At 44.0% G+C, this 15,276-nt stretch overlaps 1 protein-coding gene across 3 annotated transcripts in view; it reads left to right on the top strand.

Annotated features, from left to right (window-relative positions):
- Positions 1-160: 160 nt before the first annotated feature.
- The window catches only part of ANXA5 (annexin A5), a 42,056-nt gene continuing 26,940 nt past the window's right edge, over positions 161-15,276 (top strand). Inside the window, exon 1 of one of the 3 annotated variants that reach the window (XM_027658889.1) lies at positions 161-265. Coding sequence is in view for 2 of the 3 variants with exons in the window: in XM_027658886.1 (XP_027514687.1) it covers positions 5,373-5,444 (72 nt within the window). In the remaining variant the exon portion in view is untranslated. Of the gene's footprint in view, positions 266-4,455; positions 4,501-5,357; positions 5,445-15,276 lie in introns of those variants that run through there. The other 2 variants (XM_027658887.1, XM_027658886.1) reach the window with 2 other exon arrangements.

Raw genomic sequence — 15,276 nt, 5'->3', positions numbered from 1 at the left:
TCTCCAGGTCATATTGACCTTACACTGTTTTCTCTTAATTAGCCCGAATCATTCTCTCAGTTTATCACACCCTCCAGACCCTTCACCACGTGGCCCTCCTTTGGACGCTCTTTAATAGCTTAATTAAAAAAGAAACCAAACACGTATCCCAGACCTATCCAGTGTGTTGATGCTGTTGTGGTGCACAAACAGTGCAGGCAAAAACGGAGCTATGGCGTCAAATCTGTCAGAAGAACACCCCTCCCTGAGGTTCTGAGGTGTTGCCGTTAGTAAAAAGGCCCTTACAAGTGGCTTTTATGCTTAGTGTAAGTTTAAAAGGTCGTTTACTGTATCTGCTCACCAGCATTAAACCCCAGGCACTCCAACTTGCCTCACACAAAACTTCAAACATGTCACACTGTCTTTTTAAACCTTGCTAACACACTTCAGTTCTTGTGCAAACTAAAAAGTGAGTCCTGTTTCGGAAACTCCCAATTTTGTGCAAGTGAAGACAAACACCATGTGATTTTCCCATGCTGGTTTTATGTTTTCAGGTTGGGATAAATAAATAGAATCACAAATATTCAGTGTAAATGGTATTGATGAGATTACAAAAGACCCTCTTCCTCTAGGGACAAAACCAAGCAAATAGTTTTCCCAAATGACACTAAGTGTGAAGCATCAATAAGAAACAAAATTATGTAACTCTTGCAACTTTAGCCATAAATAGGATAACATTTGGTATAACATTCTCTCTTGTCACAGCTGTGGGGATATGTGGATTGGATATTTTCCTTGGAGTCTTACTGGCAGTCTTTAGGTAGAAATTCTGTCCAATTTTAATTTTTTTAACTGTGTAAATTCAGTGATAATATTATTAGTGAAGGCTTGGGGTTAAATTCTGAAACTCTTCAGCTACTATCAGCAATCTTGGAAAGGTTTGTGTTGTTTGTGGGAGCCTTCCAAACTATGTTAGTCTCCAGCAATTACAAAAAATGTCATCTTGGGCATATGCTGAGATTTCTGCTTGGGACAGAGTGGGAAAAATTCCTGTACCTGCTGTCCTGGTGAACTGTTTTGTAACTGCTTCAATGACATAGTACTTTCAAAGGAATCATATTTTTTAAACTAGGCCAGAACATCCAACAGTCCTGTCATTCATTTGCATAGTGTTTTCTTGTATTAACACGTGTTCTGTCAGAAGCACTTCCAGAGGTGTTAATTATACCCTTTTTTGCTGGAGAGTCTGGATTTTTGCTTCTGATACTGGTCCTATTCAAGACAGAGAAGTTGATGGTGAAATTCAGGAGGAGCTGGATGTGATTCCAGGAGAACTGAGTCGTGTGTTGGGACTGGAAATCAGCTGTGTCCTTTGATCCAAAGTCTACTTTGCAGCTTCTGTGTGTGCGCGTGTGCCAGGAAGGGTAAAGAATTTTATGCACAAATTAAGGAGGCATAAAATCACAGCACTGGAAATCTGTAGGAGGAGGGCACATGGCAAATGAGGTCAATGTAAAAGGTTAACGAAATAGAAGTTGAGCAATTGCTCCGTTTCTGTACAGTGAAAGGCAGAGTTACAGTAGTAATCAAATAATGGAAATTGTGCGTTCAGAAGTAGTGAGTGTAGTACAGGGCAGAGTGAATAAATGAGTGAATAAATCACAGGCTAAATCAGGAATCATCAGAAGGAAGGTCCTAATGATCTATCGTGCCCACACAGGAGCGTTTCTTCATTTGAGTTGAATGCTCTGTAGGCTGAAATGCATGAATTGGATTATCTTCCCTAACTGAGACATGAGGGAAAATCGCATTTGGGGACTGAAAAAGAAAACCAAACTGCGTCAGAATCTCAGAATCTTGACAGCAACCTTCCAGCAAACAGGTTTTATGGCCTAATAAAAATAAATAAAAAAAGGACCTCCTCCTTTCATGGCAGCCTTGACTGCAGTGTGCCCTCGCTGTTCAGCTGCACATCCTGCTCTCTGGTGCCTCCAGTGCACCTATTTACACACCTAGGCATGGCATGATGTCTACACTTATATGTGTTTCAGCTTATAAAGTTGCTTGGGAAGAAAGGCTCTGCATAGGTGTAATAATCTCATTTATCATTTGCAGGTACCGTTCCACAGGGGTGGGAGGGCAGGTAATCCTTGGAAGCAATGCTGCTGGCACAAGCAAGGCATTGCTGTAGTGAGGCACAGGGTATTCCAGCCTGGATCCAGGGAAGCACTTAAACAAGCTCCTTACCTGAAGCACAGATAAAGCACCTTTGTCCCTTACTTATTAGAAGAAAGGTGTCACAGCTTACATGGCTAAAATTTAGGAAAGTAGTTGCCTGGTGTGTATATGCTCATATATATATACATATATATCCATATATATATGAATAATTTTATTCCAAAAAAAGGGATCCAGAGCTGCCAGCAAATCATCCAAACACCAGCTTAAGGAAAGTTGGTAATAACTTCTGCTTCATCTACTTGTTGGATGTTTTCTTAATCATCTTTCATAGGCTAGATTTCTGAGTAAACCCCAAAATATTCTTGCTGTTTCCACCCATGTCTAGTCTTCACATCATCTCTTGGGGTTTACTGCTCTTGTCAAACAAGTTTTTTGCACCAAAGAGTCCTGCCAAAAGTTCTAATCCTGTAGGGAGTGCTGCATTCAGCCCTGTCTCAGCTCTCAGCAATCGTTTTGGGCAAGTGGGAAGTATTTGCAAGGCTGGATTCTAGACAAGCAACAAAGTCAGGGGGAGAGAAATTACACTCCTTCCCTTTTTGCTGCTGCTGCCTGTTTTATCCTGTAGTCTTCCCAAGAGCTACTGAACTGGCCAGAGCTGCCCTGCAGCATCTGCAGCACAATAGCTAAAAACCAAGAGTTCCACTGTCTCCACATCCTGCAGTTTCTCTGTCTCCAGGCAAACTGTGCCCATGATTTCTATTGATTCAATTGCAACCAGTTGCTGAGTTAAGTGTCACATTAAGCAAAAATAGTTGCAGCTACAGTTGAAGGCTCTAAACACACAAAACCAATGTCTGGGTTCAGATTTTCGTGTTAAGGTTTTCAAACCTTTTAGAAACATCTTCAGATTCTCTTCAGAAGTAACAAATGTCCGTGTCAGAGTAGAAACTATGCTTCCTTTCATGTAGCATAGGCAAAAATAAACCAAAATTGTCGTTAAAAAAAAAAAAAAAGGCACTTTCTCATATCCTAGTCTTAAATATTACTTAGCGGACATGTTAAATACTGGCTTGATACAAGGACTCAGGAGTGTGAAAATGAAGCGAATATCTATTTTTTTCTACTGGAAAAGGTGACAGAATGTGTTTGCTGATACCACGTATTGGTACTCCTACAACTCAGAGGAAATCCAGGAGTGACACCTGAGTGTTTGGTTACAAACATGCGAGGAAAAGCTGACTATGCACGTGCAGCACGAGCTGCTGCCACCACCTTAGAGCAGTGTGTCATGATACAAGCACAGCAAAAGTGGTATCAGCCCCAGGATAAGCAGGATAAAAACCAGAAAATCGAGTTAAACCATTAAATCTGAATGGCTTTTTTCAATTATTTCTCCGGCTTATTCAGCTTCCAAGCTTCTCTTGCAGAGCTGAAATTAATCTTGACTGCCTTGAAGTGCTGAAAGTCATAATCTTTTCCAATCAAGTCTTTTTGTTGTTCTGCATGGACAATCTCTTTTGAGGCTAATAAATCTTGATACTAAAATGCTTCTTTTAAATCAGGAGATACAATTTAGAAAATTTTTGCTTATGCCTCTTCTGAGTAATTCTGTTGACATTGTTCTGTGGAGCCTGACTGCTGCTTGATATGAGGAGTAAGGATCGAGGAGGAATTCTAGGATACCTGCTTACTTAGGTTGTGGATTGTTCTTTCCTGCATTATTTAGTTATAGGATAAAGCAAAACATTAAAATAATAAAAGAAGATGAACAATTTCTCTTCTGTGCAACTTTAAGAAATTTCAGAATTCTGTCATAAAAAACACAAACAACCCCCCAAACAAATGTATCTTTTTGTTGATTCAGCTGCTTTTAAATGCAATTTCCCCTCTACCGTTGTATTTTAAAACACAGGCATTGTTAAGAGTTAAAAGCCTGGTTTAGAAGTGCCTCCTGTTGTGCACAACAGCCACTCACAAGGTGTCTTATCACCGGTGTCTCATGCACCAGAGCAGACTGTCTCCCGTGGAGCTTCTGAGCCAAATTCTGTGTGTATCCCATGCAAGTGCTAATCTCTCCATATTTCTCAAAGAGCCCAGTTCTTCATTCCTTGTCAAGAAATGCTTGTAAGAAAACTGTGTTATGAGGAGTTGAATTCCTCATATTAGTACAAGCAAAGTAGGAAAGTGCCAATTATTGTGTTAGAGAACACAGAACCAGGATGGAATATGTGGGCTCTGGAGAATGATGGATGCTGGCCTTTCCTTTTTCCACCAGATAATGTCTTCCTTACTATTGATGAAGCTGTCAGAATGATTTCGGTTTTATTACTTCAAGAAAAGGTGAATGATCACTCTCCCAAATTGCCTCCAGTTGTTACACTGAGCATTATTATGAGGTATTATTCAGAGGTTCAATAAGGAAAGAAGACTCAGTGTGAAATAATAACCCAATTTGTAGTTGTCTCATCTCAGATTTTCAGTGATGCTTATGTTAAGAATTTGGGAGGCTTGATGAAGTAGAATTTATGCATTTTTGGATGTATTTCTTCAGGAAGTAACACACTTTGTATGGCTTTGACAAAATTTGCAAGACACGCATCAGTGGCTTGTGTTTACTCTGTAAAATTTCACTTCCCTTGCTTATAAATCCATGGAGGCATTTGGGATGTGACCTGAGCAGAGACAAATCATGTGGGCAAGTGGACAGATGAAAGTACAAGCAGGGTTTTCCCTGAGGATGGCAGCAAGGTGACATCCCTCCACCCCTTCACCTCATCTGCTCTCCCACAGCCCCATTGCATTAGTGCTCTTTGGGGAGCAGGGAGATCAGGTGCAATAGTCTGACAGTGTGAAATATGACTGTGCTTCTCAGTAACCTGGCTGTTAAGGCTGGAGGCTCATGCATTTAGCAGAGTGTTTCCAAAGGCACCTGTGGGAGCCACCAGGCCATGCCAGGTCCACCCCAGTGTGTCCCTTGGCTCAGTTAGCTGACTGAGTTAGCCAGATCTGAGTGCTATGGTACAGCAAAAGGCAGCTGGGATTTTAAAAGTCTATTTTTTCATCCCCTTCGAAGCTGAAGTCATGGTGGGTCCACTACAGTTGTATCATTCACCAAAATCTGAGTCAAGTGGCCGAAAACTTAAGTAACTTTTCTATTGCCGTGGCAATATCTGGCAAGTGTTTGTGCTTCTGGTCCAGGGGATGGTTCTCAAATGTCTTCAAGGGAAGAGAGATTTTCTGGCAGTCGTGGAGTTCAGAGCTGGTTGGCCTGTGTGAAATGTGGGGTGGGGAGGCAGGAGGGTGGGTGCTGCCTGCGGGTACTGCTCTATGGGCACTTCAGTTTGGATGGGAGGCTCGGTCTCGCAGTGAGCCAGCCCGGCGGTGACGGGTGGTTTGGGAGCATCAGCTCTGTGACAGGGCACCTGTGCCCAAGGAGCGCGGCCAAGGCGCCCCAGCTCGGGCCGGGGCTGTCCCGGGCCGGGAGGTGCGGCAGAGGCGGGGGTTGCAGGAGGTCTGGCTCCGCGGGCTCCCGGTGCCCCTCTCCGCCGCCCTGCCGCAGGGGAGGAGGCTGCGGCCGGCCAGAGCAGCGGCGGCTCCGGCACCGGCACCGGGCGGTCCGCGGGCAGCCGAGCCGCGGGCGGCATGGAGTGGGAGCTCAACCTGCTCCTCTACCTGGCGCTGTTCCTCCTGCTGCTGCTGCTGCTGCTGCTCCTGCTGTGCCTGCTCCTCCGGCAGCTGCGGGGTTCGGCGGGCAGCGCCCCCGGAGCAGCCCCGCGCCGCCGCGCCAGCCCTGGGCTGCCTGCGGGGACCCGGGAGCCCTGAGCCGCCCATCGCTTCCAGGTGAGTCCGCGGGAGGTAGGGAGGGCCGGGGGGCTACCCCCGGAAGGGCATCGGCTCCTGCTCCGCCAGCGTCCCCGCTCGAGCGCTGCCCGCGACCGCGCTCCGGTCCCCCGCTCCCTCCAGAGAGGCTACCTTTGCCTTGAGAAATTCAGGGGAAATTTGAAGGTGCGCTCGCCCTGCAGCTTTTACTCTGTAGCAAAGTATTATGAACTCCCCTCAGTCCCTCTTTGCCGAGAGGATTTATGTTGTCTTTACTTTGGCATACGAATATCTGAATTTGACACTAGTAGAGCATTTTTAAATTTAGCATTTTCCAGTGCCGAAGAAGATACCTTTTAAAAGAAGTCTTTTTTTCTTAACTTTAACCACATCTAACTCACATCTAACACATCTGAAGTTTTCTTCTGCAGGAGTTATTCCCTCATGTAGCTAAAATGCTAAGCAGGCTTCACTCCCTGTGGGTGGAAACAGACCTGGCAACATCCCATGGCTGACCTCTCCCCATGGATGGCTCACTGTGGCTTTTTATTGCAAGCTTTTGAAATCGGTGCACACTCTGTGATTTGTGTCAGTCTTTTATTTGGTCATTATAGACCCGATCATCTCTTATACAAACTGTCCCAACAGTCCTGCTTTCCAGGGACTTTGCAAGACATAGGACATTTGGGGTACTCGTACAGGAGCCTTGGAGCTGATGCCATCCTGCCTCACATACCTCAGGACGTGAGGATTTGGGGTCTGTAGCCAGCTGGCAGCAGCTGGTGAAGTCAGGACTGTGGCTTCCACTGCCCGTGGCAGCCCTTCTGTGGTTCTTGGACCCTGGGGCTGTAAGTGGGCCATGCCTGCAGGAACAGCTGTGCTCCCCCATGGCCAGCGTGCTCCTGCACCAGGGGGAATTCAGTGCACAGGGTGACAGTGACAAATTCAGCTCAGTTGAAGGAAACTGTATCTGTCAAATTCCCAGAAGGTGGGTGCACAGGTGAGAGCCAGAGCCCCAATTCTCTCTATTCCTGCCATGCCTCCTCCTGGTGCCTCAACTGCCCTTCTGCACTCTTGGTTGTTTATTTTCAAAGTCAGGGGAAAATGATGAGAAAACAATACAGCACAGGTTTCCCTGCCAGCAACCCATCAGCCTCTTATCTATATGGTTTCCTTGTTCTTTCTCTGTGGAAATGGGGGGAGTGACTTTGGCCTCACATCGGTGATTAGAAAGAAGGTGACTAATGGTTTTGCTCAATTAATATAAGTAGCCATAAAACTGTGAAGCATATTCTGCATGAGCACAAAGAGATTATCTTTAGACCCAGCTGACTTCACAGATAAGTAGCCCTGAAGTGCTTAAAATCTTGTGAATGGTTGGGGCACTTTTAATAACTTGCTTTGCAGAAGCAGTTCATACTTACTTTATTGTGTGGAACAGTTTTTGTAATGACTCTACAAGCATGACTGACAGGCTGAGTTACCTTTCTCTAGAAAATGAAAACTAAACCATGATTTTTCTCTGATATAATATGCATTTTACACCAACAGTACAATAGAAAGTTTTGTGGGGGCTACTCAGTGAAATATCTGGAGGTCAGAGGATTATAATCTCTTTGTCTTGTTTTGGTACTAGTAATGCATCTCAAATGTTCTAATTTCACAAAGACCTGCAGTGTAGGAATAAATGCCCCAAATGACCAAGATGAGTGCTCCTTTTACGTAAATTCCATGTTTCAATGGCTGTCACCAGCAGCACAATTTGAAGGACAAGCAGAGGAGTTTTTTGGCATCACACCCCCAAGTGGCATCAAACACCTGCACTGTTCAAATGGATTTCTGTTTCTTGATAAGTATTTTAGGGCAGAACTGTGGAGGCAGCACCTTCCCCTCTGCTGGTATTGTCACAGGGCAGGAAGGTGGGAGGAGATGGATGAAGATGGCTCTTCTGTGCTGATGTTGTATCTGATTGTTTTCCCAAATAAAGATCGATGCTGTCAATAGCCCCTTGTCCAGAGGAGGGCAGGCCCCTTGTGCCAAGAGTGCCCTTCCCACTGTTTAGAGATCTTCTAGGAAGTTTTCTAAATTCCCAGTGTCCAACTGCACAACAAAAAGTGTGCATCCTTTCGTTTAAGCAGTCAGAGGTAAGCCAAAACTCTAAAAGATTAGCCAGATGGATCATCTTGGAAAGGTCAAAACAAACTGCAGGGTGAGAGAAATACAAGATGGAATCATTAGTAGTCAATTAATCCCGAGTCCTGTGTGTTGCTGAGGGTGTCCTGTCCTGGGAAGTTTTCCTCCTATTCGGCACTAAGGTGTTGGGACACCTGCTAGAACACCTCATTACTAGGGCATTGCTGGCAACCACTGGGGAATTCAGATCAGAGCCGTGAAAAGCCTTTGGGGAATTCAGAAGGAAAGAACAAAACGGTTGAATATGTATGGGTTTGCTACCTGGCAGCTATAGGGGAATGCAATTATCTGCCAATACTTGAAAAACATGAGCACTGAGAGAGAAGATGACTTTTTTAGCATAACCTGTAACTAGGCATAACTACAGAGTACAGACAGAGACTACTCAAAAGAAAAGCAGGAGAAAGTACTTGACAACACGGTGTGTTAAGAAATAATCTCCCAAAGAAGATGCACAAAGCTCAGTGTTTGTATGTTGAAAATCACTGCACGAGAGGGAATAATGCTGTGCTTTTATGAAGAGGCACTAACTATGTAATCACTGCTTTTCCCATCTCCAGGTTAAAAGACACAAAGGCTCAGTGGACCAAAATAGTTTCCAGTGAGGCCTCAAGAATTGTGCCAGAAATGTCCTAATTTGGGCATTTGAAAATACTCTAAAACAAATGTAGCAACATTTTACTTTTCCCATGGTTCACCTGCAGTATTTTCACAGTGACAGTGTAGCTCCACTCACAGCCACAGCTGTGCAAGACCTGCTCAGTACCTTTAATTTCTTGGCATTCCCCAGAAACTCTTTACTGTTTTGGTTCCCTTCAAATGTTGTTACATCTCTCAAATCTTACTTTGAAAATCCACCTCTATGGAGGGCTGTCAAAACTCTGACAGTCGTTTAAGATCTCTTTTGAGGTGCCTTGGGGGGACTTCAGCCAAACAGGTTTTCTGTTCAGATGCACAGGCACATCTGAGCTGACAAAGCTTTCAGTGCAGAATATGATGGTCCACCTGATTTGGGCTTGCAGAAGAATTTTTTTTAAATTATTGATATTTTAGCTTCCCACATGGTAGTGACTGAAAGTTTTAGAACATGGGGAATATATTGCTTGATGCAGTTATGAAAATTGAGGTATGATTCAGATCTATGAGAGACCTAGATAATGATTGGAGGAATTGTTTATGGAAAGCCTCACAAATCAGAATGTTCCATGTTTTCAGTGTGACTTTTAGTGAAATTCCACAACATATGCTCCAGCTGACTTTTCTATGGAAATGCATGTACTTTATTTTTGATTTCAGAAAAATAAACGTCTTCAGAAGAGATCATGGCAATAGCAATGGTCTTCAAATGATATTCCACTTTTTCTGGATCATTTTTTTAATAATCAGACATAAAATGTACATCCTCAGTCCACTTATTTCATTATTTCTGTCTTTAGGGTGTTCTTTTCAGGATTCAGTTTTGTACTTTTTCTGAAGCTGTGTTGACAGAAACAGTACTCTACAAAAAGGGTTAAAAGACAAGTCCCTGCTTGCTGGAGATGGCAGATGATAGAGAAAAACAAATTAATTTTCATTCTAGCCTTTGTACAGAAGGCTTTACTTAATCTATGTTAGTAAGTGGCCCTTCTGCTCTTTGGGGAAGATTCAATATAATGTTTTCAGTATCTTTAAATGCTCAATGAACTGTGAGTCTGCTGCGATCACCAGGGCAAACTCACACCTATTTAACACCTGGGAAGTGGTGTGTGCTAACCTGCATCTCCTGCTGAGCACGAAATCTCACTTTCCTTACTGTAAATATTATTTGCCTTGTGCTTTTGTTTTCCAGAGCAGTTAGTGAAATACCTCCTAACACAACCTTTCTCTCCAGACTGCTGAAATGGGGCAAACACAAGCTCCTTGTGTTCCCATGTCAGCAAGGAAAGCTCTGTTTAGGATAAAAGGATGTAGAGTGAAAAGTACTCAGTTGCCTTTGATTTCACTTTCAACAGCGAATCCAGGAGTCAGAATATGAACTGGAAAGGTTGTTAAAAGACAATAACAGTAAGCATGAGGTGAGGACTTTTTTCATCGCCTGTCTCCCACCACCCGCTTGGTGCTTTGGACTGGTCTCACCCGAGGGTCTTTCTCTCATCTTTAGCTTTTCTGACCCCAGAGTGTGTCTGGCCTGGGACAGAAGGTGAAAAGGAGCCATAAAGAACTGTTTCCCTAAGGCTCAGCAGAGCCTGTGAGCTGCACTGTAGCTGTTTGTGCACGCCTTATTAAAATGTATGCTGCATTAAGGACACTTGTCAAGAGGCAACTCTTTGTCTTAATGAATGGTAATGAAGTTTTCAGAGGTATCTGTTCTTTCACAAAAGATCATCTGTCTTTGGTTTTGCTGAAGCCTTGATTGATTGCTGAAGACAAGTTTAACTATTCTGCTTGGCAAGAAAGGATCACTGGAGTATACTTTTCCTCTTTTGTTTTCTCTTCCTTTGGGGTGATTGATGTACTCAAACCAGTTCCTTTCCACATGATGAGAATGCCATGTAACATCGGACGTGCGATGAAAACTTGATATTCCCATGCTGAATTTGATAAAAGCCTCCCCAAATCCAGCTCAGATCTTCATATTTGGACAGTGTTGCTGGCTTGCTGATTCTTTGGGATAGACTCAGTCTTCTTCTGTGAGCCCTGTCAGATTCTGCCAGTCAGGAGTTGTGTGGGGAGCAAGGGGTGGGCAGGAGGTGGAGCGGGAGCAGAACAACACGCACAGGTGTGGCCAGTAGAGCCTGGTTTACTTGCAGGAGAGGGTGGAAACAGAGAGGTTAAGAGGAGTGGGACAGGCAGCTGCATGGGTTTTCTGGAGAGAGATGAGGGCTGGGGAAGGATGTCCCAGGTCTTGCCTGCTGACCTGGGCAGTAGCAATGCCCTCTGGAGCAACTTGGTGGGTGTCTCAAGTGAAGCAGGTAAGGAAGCAGGGAGATGGGGGGCCCCAGGAAAAGCAGATGGCATGGTTATGTGTTTTGCTATACTTGGTTTCTGTTGTGTAGGAAAGAGGAGAGGCCCTGCACAGAAGCCCTTACCCTATAGAGGGAAAGGAAATGTGTTTATGGGGCTTTTTTTGCCTTCTTCAGCCAAATACTTTCCGGGAGAACAGTGACATTTGACAAGGCAGTAGATGATGAGACCTCTCATGCTTTGTCAAAGCTGGGCATGAGACAGACCCTGGGCCTACACAGGGGACTTGCTGCCATCATCTTCCCCTCTGGACCCTCAAAGAGGGATCAGTAACCATGTGCCAGGAATGAAAGGGAGGCCCTTGACACCCCCATATGTAGCAAGGACAGCCCAAGCCACCACATGGGGAGCCATGGAGGGGTCTCTTAACACACTCCCCAGCATTTCCTCAGGGGTGTCAGTGTCTGTCTGTGAGCACAGCTTGGCACCCTCTTGCCTGAGGGAGCTGTATCTTGTCTTGGGGACAGGTGCTCTCTTCTGCTTTAAAACTGGGCAAAAAAGACAATATATCTTTATGGTCTTTTCACAAACCCCTGATGAAATGATCTTGTTAACAGTGACATGGTAATCTGTCAGTAGTTGAGGTTATATAAACCACTTCTTTGTTACAATCCACCGTTTGGCTGAATTAGAAGTCTTTAAATTTTTTAACTCTGATTTACTGAAGTCTGCTTTAATGGACTTGTCTGTGTCAGTTGTCCTGATTCAAATATGTAATCCCTGGAGACTCATCAGCTGGCAGAAGACTGTGGATGTTTAGCAGAGGAATTAGAGCTCTGCAATACATTATTGTGCACAGAATAAGCACGAAGGAAAAGATGATTCATTGCTGCTCTACACCAGTCCTGCATTCACGTAACTCATTCCAGCTCTGAGATGTGCTGCACCTGGTCGGTGTGGGCACTGTTGCTCCTCTCCTGGCAGCTGTTTTTGGCAAAATCTTGTTTACCTAATTCATCATCCCTTCAATTTTTAAAGTAAATGTATAGTCACAGAACTGTGCACTGTTAATTTGAAGAAAAATTATGTTAAAAATTGTAATTTTTTTCTTTTTAAAAAGTCTGATATCTTCACTTGGGTCCAATCCTTTGAGCACAGTCAAGGCCTGGCTGGATTTCTCATTCACCAACTGAAAGCTGTTTGCTTGATGTCTTTTTTGAATACCAAATTTTAAAAAAAAGTTTGCCTGACCAAAATCGGCTTTGATTGTACAGATAGTTCACTGTTGTGAAAATCCTTCCCCTTTCAGCTTTCCTTTGAAAGGAGTTATTTGAATACCAGAAAGTACTGAAACTCTATTCAGTGCTGGTATAGAGGACGAAACAAAATGCTTCTAGAAATTGTGATGGTTTTGATTGCAGTTCCACTGAAATAATCTGACTGATCTCTTTTCTCTTTATTTGTTCATCACAACTGTAGGATTTGCAGTGTCTTGGGCATGAAATTGATTTCCTCAACAGTAACACCTAACCCAAAATTAAATGCAAATCTTAATAAGGATTGATGACAAAAAAAAAGTCAAAAAACTCCAGGACCTTCCCCCCCCCCCCCCCCCCCCCCATTGATCCTACTGCATCTGTGCTGGATTCCAGCTCAGCACTGACCTTTCCTCACTATTAAAGACAAACTCTTGGCATGAGATTATCCATCAGTATGGAGCACTCTACTTGCAGAAACCTGCTCGCAGTTTCATCCTGCACAGAACAGAGCTGGTGGGGGATCTGCCTCCAGGTGCTGGGAATGCTTAGTTAGCAAAAGTATTCTGGGATCGAATAAAAAATTTTCCCAATGCCAGAACTCTCTCCTTTAACTTACTAAAAGTACTTGCAAAACCATCGTGTTTCCAAGTGTGAATCCATAATTCAGATGCAGCAGGATGGCATAATGTAAACTTTTTTGGCTGGTTTTGAGGGAAAAAGGGAAAGAAAGTGCAAGAGTGTGATAAAAGATGAACCCACCAAGTGGAATACCTGCCTGATCACTTGATGGTATTTTTTAACTACTTAGAAAGGGTAATTTTTGCATGAACTCCTGGATTAAAATTGTATCCTGTGTCAGGATTTTGGAGGACTCTTATGTGCAGTTACTGTTATCCCTCTGCTTTGTCACAGTGTTCACGGAGTGTTTGACCCGTCTCTCCCCCTGCAACTCCCGGATAATGCCACTAGATGTCCCTTTTTCTACAAAGTTTATACTGCTTTCAGAATCCCCGGAACTATTTCGTGTTTGAAACACGGGATTTCAGCAAGTCAGCATTTACATTATTCACGTTTTCATTTCCCCTTTGACTATTACCGTAGCTCTTTTTGAAAAATTTGCTAGTAAGGCTGGTTTAACATGGTTTAACTAAAATTCCTGCGGTGACTGGGAATGGGAGTCTGACGAACTGCAGGCATCCATCCTTCTCTGTCGCTGTACTCAGCAGAATAACTTGCGGTGAGTTGGTCCTGAACTGCTGTATAGCACGGCTGCTGTACTGGGATACACATCTTAATGAAATCTTGTACAAAACCCAAGCCCTCGGCTCTGTAGCTACTAACAGTGGGAGGTATTTCGCATAAAGTGCTTTTTTGTGGGTTCCTTTGGTTTAAAAATAATTTTGAGGCAAAGCTATGCTTGAATCGTGCCGTATGTCACATCTCTGTGCAGGTCTGAGCAGGGGGCTTGGGAATTGTGCTGTGAAATACCACCAGGTGGTGGCACTCGGCGCTGCCTTCATGCAGACTACATACACTACGGCTCCAAAAATAGGCAGCACAAACCAAAGGACTGTTTCTTGATCCTTTTGCCAAGAGCCCCTGGAATTTTGTCCTGAGTGAGAGCCCTTGTTGTTCGTGCTGAAGCTGCGTCTGCAGCTCTGCCCCCCAGAGCCATGATGTGGGGCAGGATGGGATTCCTGCCCTCACAGATGGTGCAGATGGAGGCTGGTGGTGCTGTGAAGTCTGTGTTTCCTGGTTTCCCCCTGTGTTGGGGGCACAGCAGCTGGGATCACTTCTGGCACCTAAGGTGTTGCCTCTTATTGCAGCAGCTGGGCCAGGTGAACACTCACAACCCTGAAAAGGAAGTCCTAATTAGCCATAAATATTTATTTATTTTGGCTGAAGGCAGAAAAGGTAATTTAAGTCTGCAGCTGTCTTCAGCAAATAAGAGAACACTGAGAAGCAAAAAGGTTAGCTATTAAAGGAATAAAATGCATCTGCTCCTGTTTGGTAGTTTGGATGCCAAGCTTAAAGGTGCTGATTTGCCAGGTGCCATTGCACACATGTGACTGTGCCACCTTTTCCTACAGCCCACAGCCTGCTGCAGATCCTGCCACTGCAGGGCCTGGAGGTTTTAACAGTGTTGGAGGGATGAGAGCAGGAATTTCTCTCCTTTTCCTCCCTCTCCCCAGTCCAGAACTGGGAGGTGTGCAGTTAGAGAGGAGCAACAATTGTTGTTTTTAGAAAAGCTGTGTCACAACTTTAGTGCTCTCCAACCTCAGTTTCACTGATCTGATGCTACATGTGCAGGCAAATATCCCAGAGGATAGTTGAAGTCTGGTTATTTCTCTTTTCTCTTTCTGGGAAGATGATTTGACTGGCTCACTTGTGACATCTCATTCCTTCTTATCTCCATGTTTGCATTTGGGTGTTGTCTTTTTTGAGCAAATTTTATTTTTAGTGTTCTGATTACCTGGGATATGGTCAAGTGAGCAGGCAATCCATGAGAAGTCATTCAATCCACTGACTGGAAACAGATACAACAAAAGGATGAGCTGAAGACATGCAAGCAGGAGGCAGGGAATGACATTTAACATCAGGCAGTCTCTGGTTGCCCTTGCAAATGTACTTATCCTGTTGCATCTGAATGCTGAAAACCATTCTGGTTTTTGGTCTGGTAACAGGTTGGGGACACGTGGCAATTTCAATCTATAGCGTAGGATTTACTGCTTGTTATTAGGTCTTCTGTAGAGATTTGTGTCAGGACACTTTTATGAAGAATAAATATTATTTTAACTGTATCACTCCTGGAAAAAGAGATTTGGGGTTTCATAGCAGCCTAATAGTGAATCTTGATAAGGACCCACAGCCCCTGACTATCAATTCATCCCTCTACTCTGGA

The sequence above is a fragment of the Corapipo altera genome, unplaced genomic scaffold (assembly GCF_003945725.1).
Source record: "Corapipo altera isolate COAL_440 unplaced genomic scaffold, ASM394572v1 255, whole genome shotgun sequence".
Classification (NCBI taxonomy): Eukaryota; Metazoa; Chordata; class Aves; order Passeriformes; family Pipridae; genus Corapipo; species Corapipo altera.
Note: the sequence above shows the minus strand (reverse complement) of the source record. Positions and strands in the feature narration are given on the sequence as shown.